The following is a 23096-nucleotide window of genomic DNA, read 5'->3' as shown; positions in this document are numbered from 1 at the left end:
CTTCCCTTCAAAGGCAATGGCTTACGCTTAATCAATTCACCCACATTTCTCCCTCTCCTGTAAGAAAACAAGGGGGGAGCCCTGAACAAATGTCCATACTTCAGATCAGTGCCCAAAATTTTCCAATGTTTAAGAATCACTTTACGATGAAAACTAGAATGAGTGTCAAATGTTGTTACAAATGGAATTCTCTGTGTTTTATTATTTCCACCTTTGGATTTCCTAGTTAATGCAACCTCTCTGGGAATATCCCCCACGTCCTTTTGTGTTGTTATCAATGCAGATCTATCGTACCCTCTTACATCAAATTTATCCACCATTTTGGCTGATTCAGCCATAAAGAGCTCAGAAGTAGACGTAATACGTTTTACCCACATGAGTTGACTCCGTGGGAGACCTTTAAATAACCCTGGTGGATGAAAACTTGATGGTCTAAGTATATTATTTCTATCCGTTGGTTTGGTATATAAGGTGGTAACAAAGGAAGACTTTTTCACTTGAACGTTAACATCTAAGAAATGTAACTCTAATGGGTTGGCCTCAAACGTAAACTTAATTGTTTGATGCACGCTATTAAGGTGGGCCACAAAATCATGCAACATATCCATAGTCCCAGACCAGATAAAAAACGTGTCGTCCACATAACGCATGTACAGATGCAGCCACTTTGGTTTGTCTGTTTGACACAGAATAACTAAACACAGATATCCCATTTATCTCATTTAACACAGAAAACTGTGTCACAACATCCCATCTAATTAAAGCATTCACCATTGTGAACAATGGTGCTTTGGTATGCTAATGAAAAGGTTAAATGCATTAAATGAGTTAAGATGACTTTAGATAACCCAGTTTCTTCAATTAACCCTGAGTCATGACGCATTTAACTCACAAATCCAAGTGGCTTCATCTGTATTCATGTATATACTGATTGTAATCACCATTGGAAAAGATGTGCCTTTTTTCGAAATTATCCATAAAAATGTTTGCATAGGCAGGTGCCATGTTGGCACCCATGGCACAGCCTTGTAACTGTAAGTAATAATCATCATTGTACAAAAAATAATTTTTAGTCAAAACAAGCTCCAGTAGCTGACAAATGAAGGTAACTTTATACCCTGGTAGTTTAGAATCAGATAAATACTTATGAATACATTCTATGCCTTCAATATGTGGAATAGATGTAAAAAGGTCCTTGACATCCAGTGAGCATAAAAAATAATTGCCAACTGGTATGCTTACCTTGTCAAGTCTGGTCAAAAATTCAGTAGTGTCTGTGAGACATGGTTTCAAAGTGGACAAAACCTCTTGTAGGTACATATCTATAAAAATGGCAGGAGGTTGCCAAATCGATCCTACGTTGGAAACTATAGGCCTTCCTGGCGGTCTATCCAGACCTTTATGTACTTTAGGCAAAAAATACACATACGGTACCTTGGGATACTTCTCAATGAGCAATTGGAGGATTTCCTCTGATATCACACCTTCCATTACGGCCCCATTCAGGAAAATATTTAGTTCACTTTTAAACCTAATGGTAGGATCCCCCTCCAAACGGGAGTAGTGCAACACATATTGAAGGCATAGAATGTATTCATAAGTATTTATCTGATTCTATTTATCTGACACACCCACACTCTGGCACCAGGCATGAGATTAAGGGATTTTTTACATGTGATACGAAAGATGTAATTTATTGCATTAAGTGCCCATGTGGGTTAATTTATATCGGACAGACAAGTTGGGCCATTAAGGTGAGGCTCAATGAGCACAAATCGAATATTCGAAATTACCGCCCGTTACCTCCCTTACCACAACCTTCTTCGACTGTGATAAATTCAGGCAACAGGGTTGATAGACAAAAAACTGAGACTCTATTGGCGAAACATTTTTTTTCAAATAGTCATCAGTTATCCCAGCTGAGATGGCAGATTTTAGAAAAGGTGCAGTTTAAACCAGGAATGGATAAAAAGAAACACCTCTTACAGAGGGAATGCTACTGGATCTGGTTTCTGCAGTCCCGGTATCCCAAAGGATTAAATGAAGAGTATAATATGTCATGCTTTTTGTAATTACATTAATGGTCCTTTTTTCTTTTTTAGATAACCAGACTTGCCAAGAAAGCTCTCAGGGATAGATTCCTTCCTCTGTATAGGGTAAGATAGCCCTTGTTCCTGTTACTAATTATTTGCTTATAATGTTGCAATTTTTAACTTTGTTATCTTATTTGTGTATTTTGATACTTCTATATACATTTTGATATTTTGTACACATTGTTCATGGACACTCTTTTATTCCTTTTTGGACACTTTTCTGGATTGGACATTTTATGATGGTCGTTCTATTATGGATATTTTAATATTTTTTATGGATTATACACTCAAGATGCTAATCCAAGATGCCACTTGTTCACTGACATTGAATTTCATATTTATATCAGCTGTTGCACTTTATATGGATTTTAAATAATAATTGATGAATTCACTTTGTAATTAGATACACCCACTTTTTTATCACGTGACTGTTTTCACCTATAAATGTTTTGGTGCAATTAGTGTTTGTATGCTTGACAAAGGGGGTAACCCCGAAACGTTGCATGCTGCAATAAATCACATTAGCAAGGTTAATCCTGCTTGCATTATCCTGTGTGCCGGTGAAATTTTTGTGTTACTAAAACTAAACTAAACCACAGAAAAAGAAATGTACTAATAAATAAACACAGGTATAAAAGAAAGGAGAGATAAACAACATACTTTGTATCAGTGAGTATGTCCAACAACAGATTTTTAGTCGCTGCATCTTCTTCCATATTTCCAGTGTAAAGATCAACAATTGAACGCTCAAAGTAAGAAGCAACCTTAGATAATGCACGAAGTTCAATCAAGTACAGAAAATAAAGATTTTTCAGTCTCCGTGGACCTTCGCCTTTTGTATAAGCGGGGTGAAAACGTAGATTGAATTCTTTTGTATTGGGTCCCCATCGTGGATTACCCCAGGTATCTGAAATGACAACACAATTCAATTTCCATAATGTAAACATAAAATGTAAGTGCTATTTCTGGAAATAGCCATTATATACACTGTAGATAACACTATTTTACAGTTATCTGTTAGGAATCTTATGAAATTAGCTGTGAGCACATTAATACTTCAATAACAAAAGTATGACCAGAAGGGCACTGGCAAATTCCTTTTACGTGAATTGTTATGACCTGGACCTGCAGGGAAATGCTTTTCACAAGGTTAAACACAGAACAAAAATGGGAAGTCTTTAAAATGCTGCTTGATAAATATATGTCAGTATATTCCCCTTGTAAGCAAGGAACATTGTTGCAAAACAAAACCTTTTTGGTTCAGAAGAAGTGTTGGTGTTGAGGTGGGCAAGAAAAGATGTGTTTTTTAGGATTTCAAGTTAGCTGGGACAGCCAAATCATTTTATAAGGTACAAGGAGGGAAATAAATCATGCAAAAATTTAGGCAAGCTAAAATCAATATGGAAAAGGATATTGTAGCAAGCAGTAAAAATAATCCAAAATTATTTTTTAAATATGTTAGTAGTAAATAAAATGAAGCAGGAAGGTGTAGGACCTTTAATATCAGAGGGGAGTCAGTTGGTTGATGAGAACAAAAAAAAGCTCAGACTCTTAACTCATATTTTTCATCTGTCTACACAAATAAGGAACCAGTTAGTTAATGAAGGTTTCCTTCTTAAAGGTCCCAATTCTAGTAATACAACTAATGATGCATGGTTCGCACATCTTGAAAGTCAAAAGAGACTAGAACATGTTAAGTTAAACAAAGGTCCATGACCAGATGTTATTCATCCCAGGGTACTTAGCGAGCTTAGCTCTGTGACTGCCAAACCTCTTTACTTAATTTTTTAGGATTCATTGAGGTCTGGCATGTGGTGCCGCTATTTAAATAGGGATCCCGTGCTCAGCCTCAAAACTATAGGTCAGTTAGTCTGACGTCAGTGGTAGGAACTCTTTTAAAAGGGTTGATAAAGGATAAGATACTAGACTTCATAGCAAATCATAATACTATGGGGCATATTTATCAAGGGTCGAATTTCGAATTGAAAAAAACGTCGAAATTCGAATTCAAAAAGACCAACCAAAATTAAGTTGAAGGTTTTTTTTGGTCAAATAGGTCAGTTTTCGATCTAATAGGTCCATATTTTGCCAAATTCGAATCGGACGAATCAAAGGAATATCGCATTCGATCACATTCGATTCAAAGTTTTTCCCAAGAAAAACTTTGATTTTTCAAAGTCAATTGACTCCAAATAGGTTCTAGGAGGTGCCCCATAGGCTAAATCAGCAATTCCTCAGGTTTTAGATGGTGGATGGTCGAAGTTGATTTTTTAAAGAGACAGTACATGATAAATTATGATATTCAATATTTGAATTTTTAAAAAAATTTTCGAATTGAATTTGGACTATTCCCTAGTCGAAGTACACAAAAAATAGATCGAAATTTGAGGGGTTTTTTCATTCGAAAATTCACCTCGACCTTTGATAAATCTGCCCCTATGAGTTTGTGCCAGCATGGTTTTATACGTAATAGATCTTTCCAGACTAACTTAATTTCTTTTTAAGAGAAGGTAAGCAGGGACCTCGATTCTGGGATGGCAGTGGATGTGATTTACTTAGACTTTGCTTAGACTTTGCTAAAGCATTTGATACAGTGCCACACAGAAGGTGACTGGTTAAATTAAGGAATTTTGGCCTGGAACATAGTATTTGCACCTGGATGAACTGGCTAAAAGATACACTACAAAGAGTGGTGGTAAATGGAACATTTTCTAATTGGACCAGTGTTGTTAGTGGAGTACCGCAGGGCTCTGTACTAGGTATCTTGCTATTCAACTTGTTTATTAATGACATGGAAGTGGGCATTGAAAGTACTGTTTCTATTTTTGCAGATGATACTAAATTGTGCAGAACTATAGGTTCCATGCAGGATGCTGTCACTTTGCAAACTGGAAAACGATGTTCAGTGTTGATAAATTTAAGTTTATGCACTTTGGCAAAAATAATATAAATGCTGTTATACACTAAATGGCAGTATCCTTAAATGAGAAGGATCTAGGGGTTTTTGTAGAGAATTAACAAGTTGTCTAATTCTGGGCAGTGTCATTCTGTGGCTACTAAAGCAAATAAAGTTCTGTCTTGCATAAAAAGGGGCATCAACTCAAGGGATGAAAACATAATTATGCCTCTTTATAGGTCCCTGGTAAGGCCTCATCTGTAGTATGCAGTGCAGTTTTGGCCTCCAGTCCTTGAGGGATATAAATGAGCTGGAGAGAGTGCAGAGACATGCAACTTAACTGGTTAGAGGGATGGAAGACTTAAATTATGAGGGTACACTGTCAAGGTTGGGGTTGTTTTCTCTGGAAAAAAGGCACTTGCGAGGGGACATGATTACACTTTACAATTACATTAGAGGACATTATAGACAAATAGCAGGGGACCTTTTTACCCATAAAGAGGATCACCGTACCAGAGGCCACCCTTTCAGACTAGAAGAAAAGAACTTTAATTTGAAGCAATGTAGGTGGTTCTTCACAGTGAGGACAGTAAGGTTGTGGAATGCACTGCCGTGTGATGTTGTGATGGCTGATTCTGTTAATGCCTTTAAGAGTGACTTGGATGATTTCTTGGACAGACATAATATCAAAGGCTATTATGATACTAAACTCTATAGATAGTATAGATATGGGTATATATAATTTATATGAAAGTATGGAGGAGTGTGTGTATGGATGCTGGGTTTTTATTTGGAGGGGTTGAACCTGATGTGCTTTGTATTTTTTCAACCCGATTTAACTATGTAACTATGGGTCACACAATTACTGCTAGAACAATTGCCAATGTCAAAATCTGGTGGACAGCAAATGCTTTAAATCTCCCCATGTGCCACTGCCTATTATCTAATTATTTCAAATACAATTTTAGATAAAGAAAATGTAGTTTCTATTTACCTTCAAGAATATATTTAGCTGAGAGATGTAAATTGATGCTGGCATGTAGACCTGATATAAGACGGTAGAACACCCTCTTCTCTAAACACAAGCCTGTTAAAGAACATGTCCAATATAACTATAACAAATAAAATATCACTTAAAATAACAAAAACACAAGCACCAGTATCTTTACTTAAAAATGTGCAGAAATGAGATTTGAATAAATTATACACAAATAAACTATTATCAGGATTCAAACTTTGTGTTACACTGACAATAAATAAAAATAATAAAAAAAACATTAAGAAGTAAAGTTTCGATTTGAACCTCCCCCCCCCTCAATATAATACGTATTTATTTATTTCCTGGCATTTTCATAGCACTGTCACATTTTCTGCAGCACTTTACACATTATTCTACCTTCAAGCATGGAAGAATATTACATCACAAAATGCAAATTTTTGTTCTTATTTGGGCAAACTTTTTTTCAGTTTATGACTTTTTCCCCGGTTATTAGTACAAAACAAACATTATATAAGAGATAGATATATATATAGATATATATATAGATATATATATATATATATATATATATATATATAGTAACATATATTTTGTTTGGCAATACACCTAGTATAAATATGAATAAGCAGACTTTTACTATTCATGCAGCAAATATACGCAGTTGGTGTAAGGTGTAAAACCGTCAGAGCTAGGCCTGCAATAAAACAAAGTCATATTCCTTTAAAAATGCATACTCCCTTACATTTCTCAACACTGAATACCTGATATTCTGCATGGATTCATACAAGCTAAAATGTCAAAACAGAAATCAATGCTAATTAGTGGAGCCACTGAATAATCCACAGGACTGCATTTCTACATGAAAGCCCAACCAAGGGAAAGTTGGTTATCCACATGTGTGGCCAAATTGTACATACATACATTTATACAACCTTTTAACCAGAAGCCAGATAATTTCACATTCTTCAGGAATGATTATTTAAGTATAAATAGAGGTTTAAAAGTTTTCCCCTTTTTCGATCAAACTTGCAGTCTAGATTACATTCTCAATTTACAGTATTGGGTTAGAAATTCAGATTTACTTCACAGTCAGATGTTCTCTTTAGCCTGATATCATATGATACAATATGATACCCAATGTTTAAAAGCAAGTGAATAGTTTTCCCTTCAGCTTAAGGCAGAAAATGTTGAATGGAACAGATTAATGTTTGTTCTGTGCTACTTCTGCCTCAATTTTAATCTCTTTCTTGAGAGAAAATGGTTTGCCAGTTTTTAAAAAAGGAAGCATTATAATTATTAATGGTGCATCTTATCCCAAAATGTCTATTCTTAGTTTAGTTAAAAGTTGCAGTATCTCTGTACAAATTAAATAGTAATAATACTAATAATAGTATAAAAATCTTTACTTTACATCAACAAAGAAATTGATTAATTACCTTCAAGCCATTCATAGAAAGATTCTCCTGTGCAAAAAGAAATAAAGATTTAAAGATACTAGCACTAGTCTAATAGCATGCCAAGAAAATTCTGCCTTTCCCCAACTGGAAATTTACAGTGATATCTGGCTGCCAGGAAAACCAGAAATATTCGATTTTTATTCTAATGAATACTTTTTTCATCTTTCCTATTCATCTTGTAATCTGTCATTCAAACACCTGGCTGATAGATATGGTAAGTGGGGCCCTAGTCACAAGATAGTTTCCTTCTAAGATAGAAAGCTGCAGAGCAAAACAGTGAAAGGAGAGCCGCAGAATAAAATATGAAACTATACTCCTGAACATTGCATGTCATATATATACATTGCAGGTCATATACTCTCTTAACACATATAAAAATATATCAGATAAAATATCCCACAGTTGCATAAAAATTAAGATTTTTCAATGTTTTTTTTTATGATTTTTTAATGTTAGGTCTGCATCATTCAGTGTCTGCTTAATGCAAAGACTGCACATCCAGCATGCAGTGGAGATTCAGTTTTATTAATTGTACAGTTCTCATTCTTTCCTCTGCTTTCTCCCTCATGCCATTCCTCTTACTTTCTGTTTTGGCCTCCTACCCAGCTTGCCTCTATGCCTTAAAGGTACACTGTAACTTAAACATGTAGACATTACATCATCCCCCCTTTTTCTTTTTTAAATATGCATTAACTTCAACATTAACACAACAAAGTATCCAACAAACTCATAGGGTAACACAGAAATTAAACAGATTTGCATATATATGACAAGTTTTGAACAAAGATTAAATCTCTTCAATTAGCCTTCTGGGATACCGTTTTGTTGAACATGGTTCCTCCTTTTCTTGAGGCCCACCATCTCGCTTTTGTGAAGAAAAGACATCTGGCTGTGTGTCTTTTCCTCTAGGCAATTGCTCAGTTTCTTGGGGTGGCGGCGTACACTCTGATGTTCCATTGTTTGTCTGAAGGATGCCCAATGGTAAGAGAATCACCTTAAAGTGTGAAGCATTGCAGGTCATGCTGTGTCTATCACGTGTGGCTGTGACCATGTTTCATTTTCGTGCAGTGACCTGGTACGGAGTGGGGTTGTATGTTGAGGTTTTGTTTTGTCTCTTTTTTAAGACAACCAGTGTTATCCTTTTGGGCAGAGAATATAGAGTATGGTGTCTTTGATCAGCATAGTGTTTCATTTTCTCTTTATGTTCACAGACTTCAGTCTGTGTTTCTTATGTATTAGTCTCTTTGTGGTTGAGTAGTTGTAGCAGTAATCTCTAGAAGTCGAGTGCAAATTGGTCTGTTGAAGATAAGTTGTGCTGGAGATATATTAGTTGTTGAGTGGGATGTGTTTCTGTAGTTATGCAAAAACTTGTATAGTGCCCGTCTTTGAGGAATTTGCTCCAGCTGAGCAGTTTTAACTCTTTTGCCTAGAGTGCTCATGAATCTCTCAACAATTCCATTGGCCTGTGGCCAGAGTGGAGTTATTTTCCTGTGTTTTAATCCAAATTAAATTTATGTCCATTGAATGGAGGACCATTATCTGTCTTAACTACTGTACATTTGGAATGTGCTGAATCACTCCTTTTCGGCTGCAGAACAGCAAAAACGTAGGGGGAAATTTACTGAAGGACGGCTAATGCTGGTGAAAATTCAACATCATGACGTCATTTCGGCACTTCGCCGATTTACTAACGGGCGCTGGCGTAATTTCGCTGGCGTAATTTCACCAAGGACACTAGTGCAACTTCACACTCTAATGCCAGGTGAATTTTCCAAAACATGCTGGTGTCTTCTCATTTTTAGGGTGATAGACTGAAAAAGATCAAAACATTTTTTGGGGTACCCTCCTTCCCCCCTACATTTGATAACATATGGCACCTAAACTAAACTGTGGGCACATGTGTAGGGCAATATAACACCTCTATATAATTTTATTAAGGTTCCCTGGCCTTGTGTAGTGTAATGTATTTGCTGCAGCATATACGGCATTGTACTTTAACTGCACGCTGTATGCAAATTAGCCAGCGCTAGTGTAACTTCAAGCTGCTGAGCGTAATTTCACCAGCGTTCAGTACCCTGTGCGCAACTTCGGATCTTTGTGAATTAGCGAGAAGCCATTTTCACCGGCTAGTGAATTTGCCCCTTAGACGTTTGTATATTCTAGAACCAACATGTGTTGAAAAGGTAGTTATGTACCTAGATTCAGGACTGAGTTCCAGTTGGTGATTGAGATCCAGTTTAGAAAATGCACTTACTCCATTTAGTAGATGAATTATGTCATTGACAGTCGGAGAGATGTGCCACTCTCTTTGTATAGCCACATTTGGGAGGCGCATATCACACAGAGTCGGACCTTGCTTGGGTATTTTGGTTTGGGTATGGCCACTATAGGAGAAACCCATGTGTCTTTGACAGTTGGAGAGATGTGCCGCTCTCTTTGTATAGCCATATTTGGGAGGCGCATATCACACAGAGTCAGACCTTGCTTGGGTCTTTTGGTTTGGGTATGGCGACTATAGGAGAAACCCATGGGGTAGGACCGGAAACTGTTTCAATGATGTCTTGCTTTACATGGACCATGGTTTGTATTTCGGAGTCTGTCTGGTTAGCAACAGTGTGAACTATGTGAATAAGTTCAAGGCCTAAAGCCGTGTGATGGCTAAGAAGGCATCCCCCAGATCCTTCCAGTACAAAGAAAGTGGTCATAAGTTGCTTGTCTTTATAGCGGACTTCACATTCAAATTTTCCAACTGTGGGCAGTGGAGTTTGAGACCCATAAGGAAAGATTTTGGTTTGTACAGGTTCCAAGACAGGTGGCCTTTTCAATGAGTCATATGTATGGGTGTCAATTGTGTTAACAGAAGCGTCTGTATCAATGGTAAAGGCAGTTGCAGTATCAAGTAAGTACATTGTCATAGTAGGATAGCGCACAGGTTGTTTTGTAGATGTGATGAACACAAAGTCAGCATGGATTGGTGGTGAATTTGGTTGCATGTATTTGATCTGAGCTGGCTTGTGTGTGCCTGATGTGAAGAGCACGAGCCATTTTGAGTAGGTCAATCATCCTGTAATGCTTTGCGTCTTATCTTGGAAAAAGTGCATGATACAATAACTTGTGTTGTAATTTCATCATCAACATCAGTAAAAGAACAGCTTTGAGCTAATTCTTCTTTTGTCTTCATTTATAGCCACAGCCTCCATGAGATTTGCAAAACGAAGTATCCATTTTTTCCAGTTTTGTGCTAGATTATTTGCATTAAACATGCATTAGCTGGGGAATGTTACTTCCTGTTCCTGCCTCCTACCCAGTCTGCCTCTCTGCCTTAAAGGTATACTGTAACTTAAACATGCAGACATTACAAGTATGTTTAAAAATTAGAAGGAATCTCAGTTTTAGAATGTATAGTCATTGTGTTAATAAACTCCAGTCTACTACATGTCCATTTACTTCTTTGTATCAAATGTTATTAAAATTGAAAAGATGGCTTTGGAAGAAAATAAAAGATGTCTTTGTGATCCCTGTGGGTGCCACCATTCTTGCTGACTGCTTGCAGGTACTGCCTCAGAGTATACCTCAACTCATATATACAAAATACCTCTAATAATGATAATGCCTTTAAAAAATAAGCCACTAGGGTAAAAAGTCTGGCCAGATTTTGTTGTATTTCAAATATATTTTCCAATTGTTTTCATAATATTTTTATCATATGTACATTTGAATGTAGTTGTACAGACATGGCATCTGGAAATCTGTTATCCAGAAAGCTCCAAATTACGGAAAGTTTGTCTCCCATAGACTCCATAATCCAAATTTTTACAAATTATTACCTTTTTTTCTGTAATAATAAAATAGTATTATTTGATAATAATAGTAATATTTGTACTTGATCCAAACTAAGATATAATTAATCGTTATTGGAAGCAAAACCAGTTTATTTGGTTTATTTAATGTTTGCACTGTTTTCTAGTAGACTCAAAGGTATGAAGATCCAAATTACTTTCCTTTATCTGGAAAACCCCAGGTCACGAGCATTTTGTTTACCAGATCCCATACCTGTACTTTTGTTGTAGAAACCTCCATAGACCTTTAAAGGAAGATAAATGTTAAAGTAACTGCCAAATATTAAGCACTTCCCAGTGATAATGATACCTTATAACCTGGGCCAGTGCTCCTGTTAGTAGAAAACTGCACCAACCCCTGGTACTTCTGTGTGAGCACCGCCCAAACTTTTTGCTTAAATTTGGCTTATCACTGTATTGAGCAAGCATACCTGCCAAGAAGATAGAAGAAGCAGAAACACTCGTTTTCTGCTAATAGTAGAACTAGCCCAGGGTATCAGGTACTTTATTATAATCACTGGGGAGTGCCTAACATTTGCAATTTTTCTTCTGTTTAATTGCAAAAGTACCATGCTTCCCTTGTCAGAACAGAACTTTTATCCTCCTTTTTGTTCCATCCATACATCAAGAAATGTACTTTAAGCCTTCCCCTTTCAGGATCTGGCAACTTTCCTAATCCTTCGTCTTGTGCTCTCTCTTAGCACTACGTCAATTTAAACGTCATGGACATGCATACACAGGTGGCCTGCTATATAAACACTGTATTGCATATGTAGTTCTGTTACAATTATGGAGTCATTTGCCAAAGTAGCAGGACTGTGGGTCACTGGACAAAACTAATGCAAATACAAGTTAAATAAAATCAAAACACTAACTAAATAATCACTAACTACAAATATGTGTTATTTATTATCAGCTATTAAACCACAGTAAAGGTAAACCATAAACCAATATAATGCATTATAAAATACAATAAATGTATTAGAAAATGTATGTTAAATTTATTTTTAAATTAATTTCTGTGACCTTAATGGCTAAAATTGATATTGCACTCAAAAGGTTCATACCAGCATATGTGATAATGAATTGCACTAAGACGGTTGGTGCATTTCAACTGATCCGACTGTCCGATCAACCTGGTTTAGCCCCAAGTATGGATGGCCAAATCAGGCAGAGATCAGCTTGTTTGGCAACCTCACAATAGGATTGGATCTTTACATAAATCGTAAGCTCAACTCTGCTATATGTCAACCACATAAAACAGTTTCAGCAGCATCAGTATTATGTTTGCCATGTATAATTATATCACTGGCTACCCAAGAGTGAAGGCTAATGGACTGCATCATATAGCAACCACCTGTCTGAATGTCCATCTTTACATTTCCTTACATGTACTCACTTTATTTCTCTATTGAATGCTGATCAATACTGACTAAACAGGTATTTTTAAATACATAGCATTATGTAACATGTACATACCATTATCACCACCTAGAAAAAAGTAGAAAATATATATATTAAATATTACAACATTTACCAGTAAAACTTTACAGTGTATTCTACAATTGCTAAACACACAGTAATACAATTCCATTAAAATCAAACAAAAATAACCTGTAAAAGTAAAAAGGATATATATCCATAATCATAAATGACAAGAGTGGGAAAGTACAGGTTGTCATGGTAAATTGATTATCATATCTTATGTAGGAGAGCTGTGTACACTTGTCTCTCCTCTGTATTGATTCTGTGTAAGGAGGGGAGGACCCGGACGAGCCCCACCCTCTGTGAGCTGACAGGAAGAAGAGGGAGAGAGAAAATGCTGCTGGGAGAGAGGAAGTGCTGCTGGGAGATAGAATCCGCAGAGTACAAGTAAAGTGTGCATACTCCCAGAGTTTATGTGTGGGAAACTTAGTAGGGAACCCCAGTGGCAGAAAAGTGTACTCTCTTTAGGGTGCGGAAGGAAAGGGTCCTTGTCAGGGCTCTGAAGAGCAAAGCGTGCTCTTCTCAGGGCACGGAAAACCAAACGGAGTCCTTCTCAGGACTTTGAAGCAACTGCCAGATAAGTGGGGATTCCCTTCAGCAATTCAGAAATCATCAGATGTGTTATTTGGGTGAAGTTGCTCCTGGCAGGCTACCTGTATCACTGCAATTTAAAGGCATAGTGTTCTGCCACATAAACACATCAATCGTTCCACTGTGTATGTGTATTGCAGATCAGAGAAGTTCCCAGGGAGGGGTATTACAGTTCAGCCTGTCCTGACCTTGGGTGGAGGCACGCCACATTAAAGTGTACCTGCTCTCCCATATAGTGGAGGCACAGGACTCCTGTAGCTCCACATGCAACTAAATGCGTAATAGATCTCATGCAGTAGCAGAAGAGGGCTATACTTACATAAACTCATGCATTTATATTGGCATGGAACTTCTTGGTGACTTGTAATATCCATATTAGTCACAATTTAATCTAGTATGTTGCACCATCATTCATAAAATTCATCATTCATCACTAATGTCACAAAAATTGTGGGATTAGGGTGCACACCCCCAGACCTGCAGCTAGGGGAGGCAGATACCACTGAATAGAGCAAGTCCCCCTTAACCCAAAATGTTTTTGGGTGCTGCTGTACATTTAACCCTGGGTAGAAATAATCACACACAATCACAAAGAATATAAAAACTTAAAGTGATACCGACACGTTCCTATAAAAATCATAGGAATGTGTCCATATCTAGGAGCTGCTGCACACCAAATAGTTTCCAATAAAAGCCACCCCCAGCCCTGCGAACCCTCGTTAACCCGACCCTCTGACACTGCTAAATGATCTTCTGTGCTTTTTCAGTGACTCTGGGCAAGTAAAATGTAAAAATACATGGTTCAAAGTAAAACTTCAACAAGATCATTTAACGACAAGATAAGACATAATTATGAGACCGAATAAACATATATCTAAATACTTACTTATAGTTGGTGCCAGTGGATTTAATGGGCGATATACAGATCGAGGTCTATATAAAAAATACACATATAAAATAAAATGATGTGAATTGGATTTTATATATTACATTTTTACATCATGCAGTCTCAATCTTTTTTTGATCTTATGATCTTACTTAAAGCAATTTTCTTCATAAATACTATTCCACACTCTCCACGCTGAAGGTCCTTTATATCCTGTATATCTTTCTGGGTTAAGCAAAAGATCCACATACTGTACTTCAGGAGATGTTTCATCTAAAATAACACAGGAGAAATGATCACATTTTTATGAAAAAATAAAAAAACCTAATTAACTTAAATACAGGTATAGGATCCTTTATCCACAAAACCATTATCCAAAAGGTTTGGAATTACAAGAAGGCCATCTCCCATAGACTCCATTTTAATAACAAAAATCCAATTTTTTAAAATTACTTTTTTTCTGTCATAATAAAACAGTACCTTGTACTTGATTCTAACTAAGTTATAATTAATTCTTATTGGTGGCAAATCTCTCCTCTTGGGTTAAGTTATGTTAAGGGTTTGGATGGTTTTTTAGCAAGTAAGGAATACAGGGTTATGCAAGATAGCTCACAGTACAAGTTGATCCAGGGACTAGTCCGATTGTCGTTTTGGAGTCAGGAAGGAATTTTCGTCCCTCTGAGGCAAATTGGAGAACTTCAAATGGGTTTTTTTTTGCCTTCTCCTGGATCAACTAGCAGTTAGGCAGATTTTTTCAACCTAACTTACTATGTTACTATATGATTTTTATTTTTTTTTTTTGACTTAAGGTATAGAGATCCAAATTAGGAAAATATGCCTTATATGGAAAGTCTGAGCATTCTGGATAACAGGTCCCATACCTTAACAAGAATTTAAAAGAATGACTGCACCTAACAAGGTATTGGGTACATGGTGAGAAATTGCCTAAAATATTCCATCTATGTTAATAATGTCCAGATTTGCCCTTATCCACTGAATTTAACTTTGCTTAGTTTCATCTGAGATGTACTGTAGGTAATAGAGATCTTTAAAGATCAACAAAGAATTAGGCTAAAATTGCTACACCCTTTGTTTTTACTCAACTTGCCTCTGTAGATACCTATCTCTGACCTGCTGCTCCTTACTCCAAGTTGACAGTGTTTTATTTCTAACCTCGTTATAAGATAAAGGGAGCCAAGACCAAACGTTAGGGCTTTTTATAAAGAAAAAAAAACGCTGGTCATAAAATACTGGATTCTTTATAAAAGAAATGATCTTCTGGAAAAATCAATATTTCCTACACGACAGTGTGCTCTGTAAAAATATGGATTAAATGAGAAAAAAAAAATTGTGGGGGCAACTTTTGTCATCTAGTTGTTTGCATCAATACAGATACAGTAAGTGAGATTTGATTTATTCTACTATTTTTTTATCATCTATTTTGGTTGTTATGACTTTAATGAACATTGATGTTAGGCCTCAAAACTGTTAATATATCTCTAGTGAAGGTTTAGCTACAAGGTAACATGGCTGATCTGTTTTCAGCCCCTCTTTCATACAATTCGTATAAAGCGTCTAGAGAAAACAAATCTGAAGCTGATTCCAAAACCTGTAGGATGGACATTTTCTTCTGGAATAAAATAGCTAAAATAAAAGTAGTAACATTAAGCTTTACCATCAAGTTCACAGAAATGATCCTGTGCGTCATCGTATCTTGCCCAGTCAATGAATGCTTCTTTACTTTGGTTACTGAAGAGAGAATGGGAAAAAGTCATGGTAAGTTCTGGAAAAAACTTAATTTTTAAAGTTAAAATTTATATTGACCAAATACTGAACAAAAAGGAAATGATTATAAGTGTTGGTCTGAAAGTGGGTGTTCTTTATGCAATACACGGCATTGCACTGTAACCATATTTTTACATCAGTTTGTGATGTATTTATACCCCTTAGGTTTTTTTTTTATTTCCTGTAACATGCTTGGATTTTTATACTTTATTCTTCATACTAACACTGTTCTTCATCCACTTGGTCTCACTGTCCTACACCCAGCCTAACAGGTAGGCAATATGCGAACCGAGCTTTAACAACCCAGAAATGATCCAGGCCTTCAAAGTTGTCAGAATGAGCTTGTCAAGTTGGGTCTTAGCTAAGTGGCAGATGAGATTCAATGTTGATAAACAAGGTCATGCACTTGGCATGTAAAAATATGCAAGACACTAACCGTATAGGGGCTACACTAAGCAAATCCATAATAGAGAAGGACCTTTGTAGATTATAATCTTAAATGTAGAAAGCAATGCCAGTCAGTAGATACAAGGGCAAACAAGGTTTAGAGCTACATTAAAATGGACATACATTTGTGGGAGGAGAGGGTCATTCTTCCACTTTACAGAGCACTGGTAGGCCCCATCTAGAATATGCCATACAGTTTTGGTCTCTAGTTCCCAGATGGGAGTCTAAAGAAGGGCAACTAAGCTGGTAAGGGTATGGAAAAATACTCTGTTATGAAGAAGGACTGTCAAAGTTGGGGTTTTTTTATGCTGGAGAAGAAGCTCCATGGAACGTATAATAATCGCTATATTACTTTATCTGCTAGTAGGACCTCCCATGAGGGCATGCTTTCTGATTATAAGGAGGTTCAGTCTAAATATTTGGAAAGGGTTTTTTTTACACAGAGAGCTGCGAAGTTGTGGAATTATCTTCTTGAATCAGTCATCCTAGCTACATTAGATAGCTTCAAGAAGGGGTTGGATGGCTTCTTAACAAGTGAGGAAATGTAGGGTTATTGAAAATAGCTATTAGTATATGTGGATCCAGGGACTGATCCGATTGACATCTTGGAGTCAGGAAGGAATTGTTTCCCCCTCTGAGGCAAATTGACCCTAAAGTTTGGAAAGGGTTCCTGAAAAAAGGTGATGCTATGATTTAATTATAAAACAAAGCTTTTCCCATGCATGTGGCAACTCTAATGTCTATAGCTAATAATTCTCTTTGCAACCTTTTAAATTTTGGGGGTTTATTTAAAAAGAAAAACACAACCAAACTCCCATGCTCGATTTGACCTTATTTATTAATAAAATAACCCAAAGTAATCAGATTGTGGAAAAACAGAGCAAAAACCTGAATCGCTCAAATTTTTCTGGTTTTTTTTTTGCCAAAACTGCTCAATTTTTTTTTGCCCAAAAACCCAGAAAAAGTCATATTTTCGAACTAAACCCAGCACAGACTGTAATAACTTCAAATTGAGATAGGTGCCTCTCCCATTGGCTTAAGTATACAGGACCTCAACAGGACTGAGATGGCAGATTTTCGGATTCAGGGTTTTTGCAGCATTGAGGTATAATAAATCTCAAAAAATGTGGTTTCTATTACCACAAAATATCAGAGTTTTTGCCCCAAAAATCCAAACCTGATTAATTTGAGGTTTAGGAAATAACGTTTAGATGATAAAACGTGCCTTAGTGTACTATTCACAGCTCCAAGCTTATTGGATTGTTCACAATCTTCTAAGTCATCCTCATGGTTTGCTTCCTGTGAATACTAAAAAAGGAAAAGTAGGTAAGAAATAATGTGCCCAGTTCTTCAGGTAATAAGCACCTGATGCTAGGGTCCAATATTAGGCCATTCTCATACATACTTTTTAACTGTGCTGTTAAAATGAAGAACCTGCTTTCTATATCTTTTTTACATTTATTATTAACATGGTCCAATATGGGTTTACACAGTTTCTCAGATGGTCAGATAAAAAGCACAGACATATGGTAACCTTTTCAATTTTATATGCAAGATAATATCAAGATCTACTTTTTGGTGGCCCACATTAATATTTACTAATCTGTATCATTTTACATGTGTCACTGAAACACTGTTGACTCATCATTTTTGAAGTTATACCAATGTACCGTCAGGCCCGGATTTCGTGCTGCAGCGCTCCAAGGCCACTGGGTCCTAGTGCCAGCGGAGCATTGGGGATGATTCGTACAGGAGTACGCATCCCCAGTGCTCCATTGGCCCCTAAAATCGTGCCGCCCTAGGCCCGGGCCTTTGTGGCCTCGCCATATATAAGGGCCTGTGTATTGTGTTACGTCTGGACACACTGCCAAAAATTGTAATAATTTTGCCAGCATGACCAAACTTAACATAATACATCTGTATAACTTCAATCTTTCTTTGTGAAAGGCTTAAAAAAAAATTAAATAACAGTTTCACCCTTTTTGGGGCTCTTCACTTTAGTGCAGGATTTTCATATTTGTTTGTGTATGTGAAGCCAGTAAAGTGGCACCATAAGTGGCACATTAGGACTGAATACGCTCAACTCAATTGTATGCCAAACCGCTATATGCTTAAATTCAGGGCCTGGTGTTTGTTATGGTTGTAGATACCTCTACCAAATATACATATTTAGACAGCAGGCCTCACTTGCCTTCTACACACACACACACTAAAAGCTTAACAATTTTGTTAGGAAAAGGTCACAAAAATAAAAAGCAGACCACAAATGCTTTTGTATATGAAGTATAATACAAATGGTTGTGAACCTATGTAATTTTTCCCTGTTGAACAAGATATTAACTGACACAGAAACTGGTGTCTGTTCTATTTGCTACTTTGCTCGCCCAAGGCATACTAGAGATCACTTTGAGAGATATAGTACAGTTGTTGTCGACTCAAGTGTAAGGACAAAAAGTAACTTAAGTTCTATGTTTATAAAACTTTAGCTTCTGGTAAATGTACACATATTTATCCTGTCATACTTAAAGGAACAGTAAGACAAAAACTTTTAAAGCAGTGAAAATATAATAAAATGTTGCCCTGCACTGGTAAAACTGGTGTGTGCTTCAGAAGCTTTACTATAGTTTATATAAGCAAGCTGCTGTATAGCCATGGGGGCAGCCATTCAAGCACAGGATATTTAGTCAACAGATACGTTCTGAAGAATCCCATTGTATACTATAGAGCCTGTTATCTGCTGTGTATCCTGTGCCTTTTCTCATTTTTCAGCTTTGAATGGCTGCCCCCATTGCTACACAGTAGTAGAGTTTCATAGGCAAACACACTAGTTTTACCAATGCAGCGCAACAGTACATCATATTCTCATTACTTTAATATACATTCTTTTTTGGTGTTACTATACCTTTAACATTTACAACACTTACGGTACATAGCTAAAAAAAAGCTGGATGCACTGTACATTTTTAGTACCTCCCAACAAAAAAATTTTACTACACAGGAATTCAATGACCGTCACATAAATGAATGCGCAAAGTAAGTTTTTAAAAAAAAAATAAGATAAAGGGGTTGTTCACCTTCCAAACACTTTTTTCAATTCAGTTGTTTTCAGATTGTTCCCCAGAAATAAAGACTTTTTTCAATTACTTTACATTTTTTGATTTTTTACTGTTTTTCTAAAATCTAAGTTTAAAGTTGAATGTTCCTGTCTCTGATGTTTCAATCTGGCAGCTCAGTAATTATGGGGTGCCGTTTGTCCCAAATACATTCTGTATACAAAACTATCCCTAATACACATAATTCATGTCTCTCATTGTATATAAGTATTTGTGACCATACACAGATAAAAAAATATACAAAAGACTTATTTCTATTAAAGAATGAGAACAAAATCTGGTTAGAGCACAAAAGGATGTCATTATATTACGAACTCCATTCTGTACATTTTAACAAGCAATCTGTCTCACAAATGTATGACCTCCATGTAACGGACTCACTTATGTGCAAAGTTACTTACAGAATGTATTATGTAAAGAAAACTTGGACATTAGATATATAATAGTGTAACTATTATGGTGCATGCATAGTGCATGGCAAGCTAGATTTGAATGACAAAATAGATATTTGTGACAGAAAGCAAGATTTTATAGTACAGGATTCATTCTTTCCACAAAATGAAAGCTCAGTTTTACAAAACAGATAAAATAACCATTCTGTGAAGCAATACTGTCAATCACATTCCTGAACCAATAAGAAAATACGGAACGCATTTTAGGACATCCTGCGGCTAAATACCCGTCCTTGCTGCGATGTCCTATGCCTTCTGAATGACGCATCGAGTGCTTTTACCATCACTCGTCGTCCAAATCAGCACTCACACCTCCGTCCTATACCCTCCCTTCTCAGCCGTCAGTCATGCTAACTCCGCCCTTAGCCTTCCGCCCTCAGTCTTCCGCCCTCAGTCTTCAACCTTCAGCCCTCAGCCTTCAGTCTTCAGCCCTCAGGCTTCCGCCGACTGTCGGTTGAAGCCTGGGGGCTGAAGGCGGAAGCCTGAGGGCTGAAGGCTGAGGGCTAAAGGCTGAAGGCTGAGGGTGGAAGACTGAAGGCAGAAGACTGAGGACGGAAGGCTGAGGGCGAAGTTAGCATGGCTGACGGCTGAGAAGGGAGGGTAGAGGACAGAGGTGTGAGTGCAGATTTGGATGATGAGTGATGGTAAAAGCACTCGATGCGCCATTCAGAAGGCATAGGACATAGCAGGAAGGATGGGTATTTAGCTGCAGCAAAAAGTTATTTCTGGTGATCTATCTGAAAACAACAAATTGTTTGAAGGCTAACCACCCCTTTAAGTTTATCTTATTTTATACGTTTGCATTCCATACCCATGGAAGTGTTAATTTCTAATTCTGGGGATAAACTTGAGAAAAATAGATTTTATAGCTACTGAAAAAGTCCAAGGTAATTGATCAAGAGAAAATTTCTAATTCAAGATTTAACTTGAATGGCTTGTGTTTTTGCCTCTACCCTTACATGTTATATACAGATAGTTTTAAAACCATCTGAAACTATGATGATTAATTTTAAAAAAAACAGCAACAACAGAATGAATAAGTGCCCCAAGCTTACCTTGTTATAATTCCCTGATTTAATTCCAAGTGGAACTTTACTCTGAAAGGGAGAAAAAGGGTTATGAATAATCTGCACTTTTAGAGAATAAAAATGATCTCAAAAGTAGTCCCTGACAAATTGTGTTTACCTGTATAGCTCCTGTATGGTATGCCCATTCATTTTAACAATACTAGAGGTGCAATGAATCCATGATTAATGCATATTAAAATTGTATTGCATAATCTTTAAACAAAAAATTATTGCATTTTGTAACGCAGATCATTTAAGTCATATGACTGAAAAGGTTCAGATTTGGTCTGGCAAAATACTTGTATTTGAATCCCAACATGAATTCCTTGATTTGAATCACAGTTTTTTAAAAAAAAAAAAGATTTGCGATCCAGCTGAAATGCTTGCTGAATCTTGCATTTGTTGTACCACTGATGACTACTGAACTCTGAATTCAAATAGTTTGTGGCCTTCCTTTAACTTCCTTTTTAACTTTTATAAATAGAGGAGTTTTAAAATCCCAATATTTAAGGTATTTAGTAGATTTTAATATATCTACTAATTTTCATAAAAAAAACAGGTTGGCTGCAAACCCATGCAAAATTCTGAAAGTACCACAGGTAACTATGATGTGTACAAAATGTAACTATTATTTATTCCTCTATCATTTTTCATTATTTACAGTTGCGTAACTTTTCAGTCACGTAACTGTGAATAATTTTGCCTGTTCAAAAGTTCAAAGTTACCAGTACTTGAATATAACGAAAACATGGAAATAAAACAAAACATGTATAGATGTATTTTTTTACCTCTGGACAGGGCTCCACATGGCAATCTTTGATGGAGCAATGACCATCATCTGGCCAAAATGGACATGGCCTCTTTAAATTCACCTGAAAAAATAATGAAAATATTTATCTGGGAATTTGAAATTAATTTACCTTTGCTGCAGTAAGTATGTACTTGGTTGATAACTTAAATAACATATTTCAGCAGGGGATTATAGGTATGTCTGAGCAAGCCTTCCAGCTAGCATTCCATTCCCTATATACATTTTTTTTTTTATTATTATTATTATTTAGAATTGTACCCAAAGATCATATGCTAAAGCCAATAAGGACACTGGGCTCATTAATGTGATTTAGTAGCCCATAAATAACCCTCTCCCTTTTTGACATGAACTCATGCAGTTGGGCTTTTGCAAATAGGTGCATGAGCACTTGCAGACATAATGGTGTCCACAAATTGTATGTATGTATGTATATTTTTATTTGTAAAGCGCTCCTTGAGGGCAAAGCACTGTACAGCAAAAAAATAAATTAGTAATAACAAACAAGGGGTCATTGAAGTAAAAAGTTACAATAGGTGAATTATTAGAAATACAATTCACATAAATATAAAAAATATAATTACAATACAGATTAAGTGCTCAGTGTAAAGGAAACAAAAGGCTAGAGGACCCTACCCCGTAGGGCTTACAGGCTAAATGGGAGGGTAACATACAGACACAATTCAGAGGGGTATTAAGGTGCTGTTGGTTACAGTTTGTTACACTGTTATATAAGTGCCAGTTCAGGTGTTATCCAGGTGCTCCCAGAGGTAGTCTTTGAGTTTTGTTTTAAAAACATTGAAGGAGGATTCTCTCCTGAGAGATTCAGGAATGGCATTCCAAATGTAAGGAGTCGCAAGAGAGAAGGGTTTGATACGGGAAACAGCAGTAGTAGTGGGGGGTACAACCAAGCGGTTGCTCTGAGAGGAGCGGAGGTTTCGGGCAGGAACATATAGAGAGACAAGAGATGAGATGTAGTTAGGTGCAGAGGAATGAAGGGCTTTGAAGGTTATGAGGAGGAGTTTATAAGTTATTCTTTGTTTTATAGGAAGCCATGATAAGGACTTCAGCAGCGGAGGGGCCTGTACCCTTTTGGATGAGAGGAGGATAATTCTGGCAGCAGTGTTTAATACAGACTGTAGAGGGGAGAGATGGGAGTTAGGGAGGCCAGTTAGTA

General features: G+C 36.7%; 1 protein-coding gene across 4 annotated transcripts in view; it reads right to left on the bottom strand.

The window, feature by feature from the left end:
- The window catches only part of ero1b.L (endoplasmic reticulum oxidoreductase beta L homeolog), a 73906-nt gene that overhangs the window by 13439 nt on the left and 37371 nt on the right, over nt 1–23096 (bottom strand). For 3 of the 4 annotated variants that reach the window (XR_005961248.1, XM_041562806.1, XM_041562808.1), the window contains exons 3-12: nt 21900–21983; nt 21100–21141; nt 17705–17787; nt 15923–15996; nt 14400–14520; nt 14248–14294; nt 12765–12776; nt 7426–7452; nt 5984–6076; nt 2754–3000 (exon numbers count right to left, since the gene is read on the bottom strand). Coding sequence is in view for 3 of the 4 variants with exons in the window: in XM_041562806.1 (XP_041418740.1) it covers nt 2754–3000; nt 5984–6076; nt 7426–7452; nt 12765–12776; nt 14248–14294; nt 14400–14520; nt 15923–15996; nt 17705–17787; nt 21100–21141; nt 21900–21983 (830 nt within the window). In the remaining variant the exon portion in view is untranslated. The remainder of the gene's footprint in view (nt 1–2753; nt 3001–5983; nt 6077–7425; nt 7453–12764; nt 12777–14247; nt 14295–14399; nt 14521–15922; nt 15997–17704; nt 17788–21099; nt 21142–21899; nt 21984–23096) is intronic. The other variant, XM_041562807.1, reaches the window with a different exon arrangement.

This window comes from Xenopus laevis, chromosome 5L, assembly GCF_017654675.1.
Source record: "Xenopus laevis strain J_2021 chromosome 5L, Xenopus_laevis_v10.1, whole genome shotgun sequence".
Taxonomy (NCBI): domain Eukaryota; kingdom Metazoa; phylum Chordata; class Amphibia; order Anura; family Pipidae; genus Xenopus; species Xenopus laevis.
This window is presented reverse-complemented; position numbering and strand designations above follow the sequence as displayed.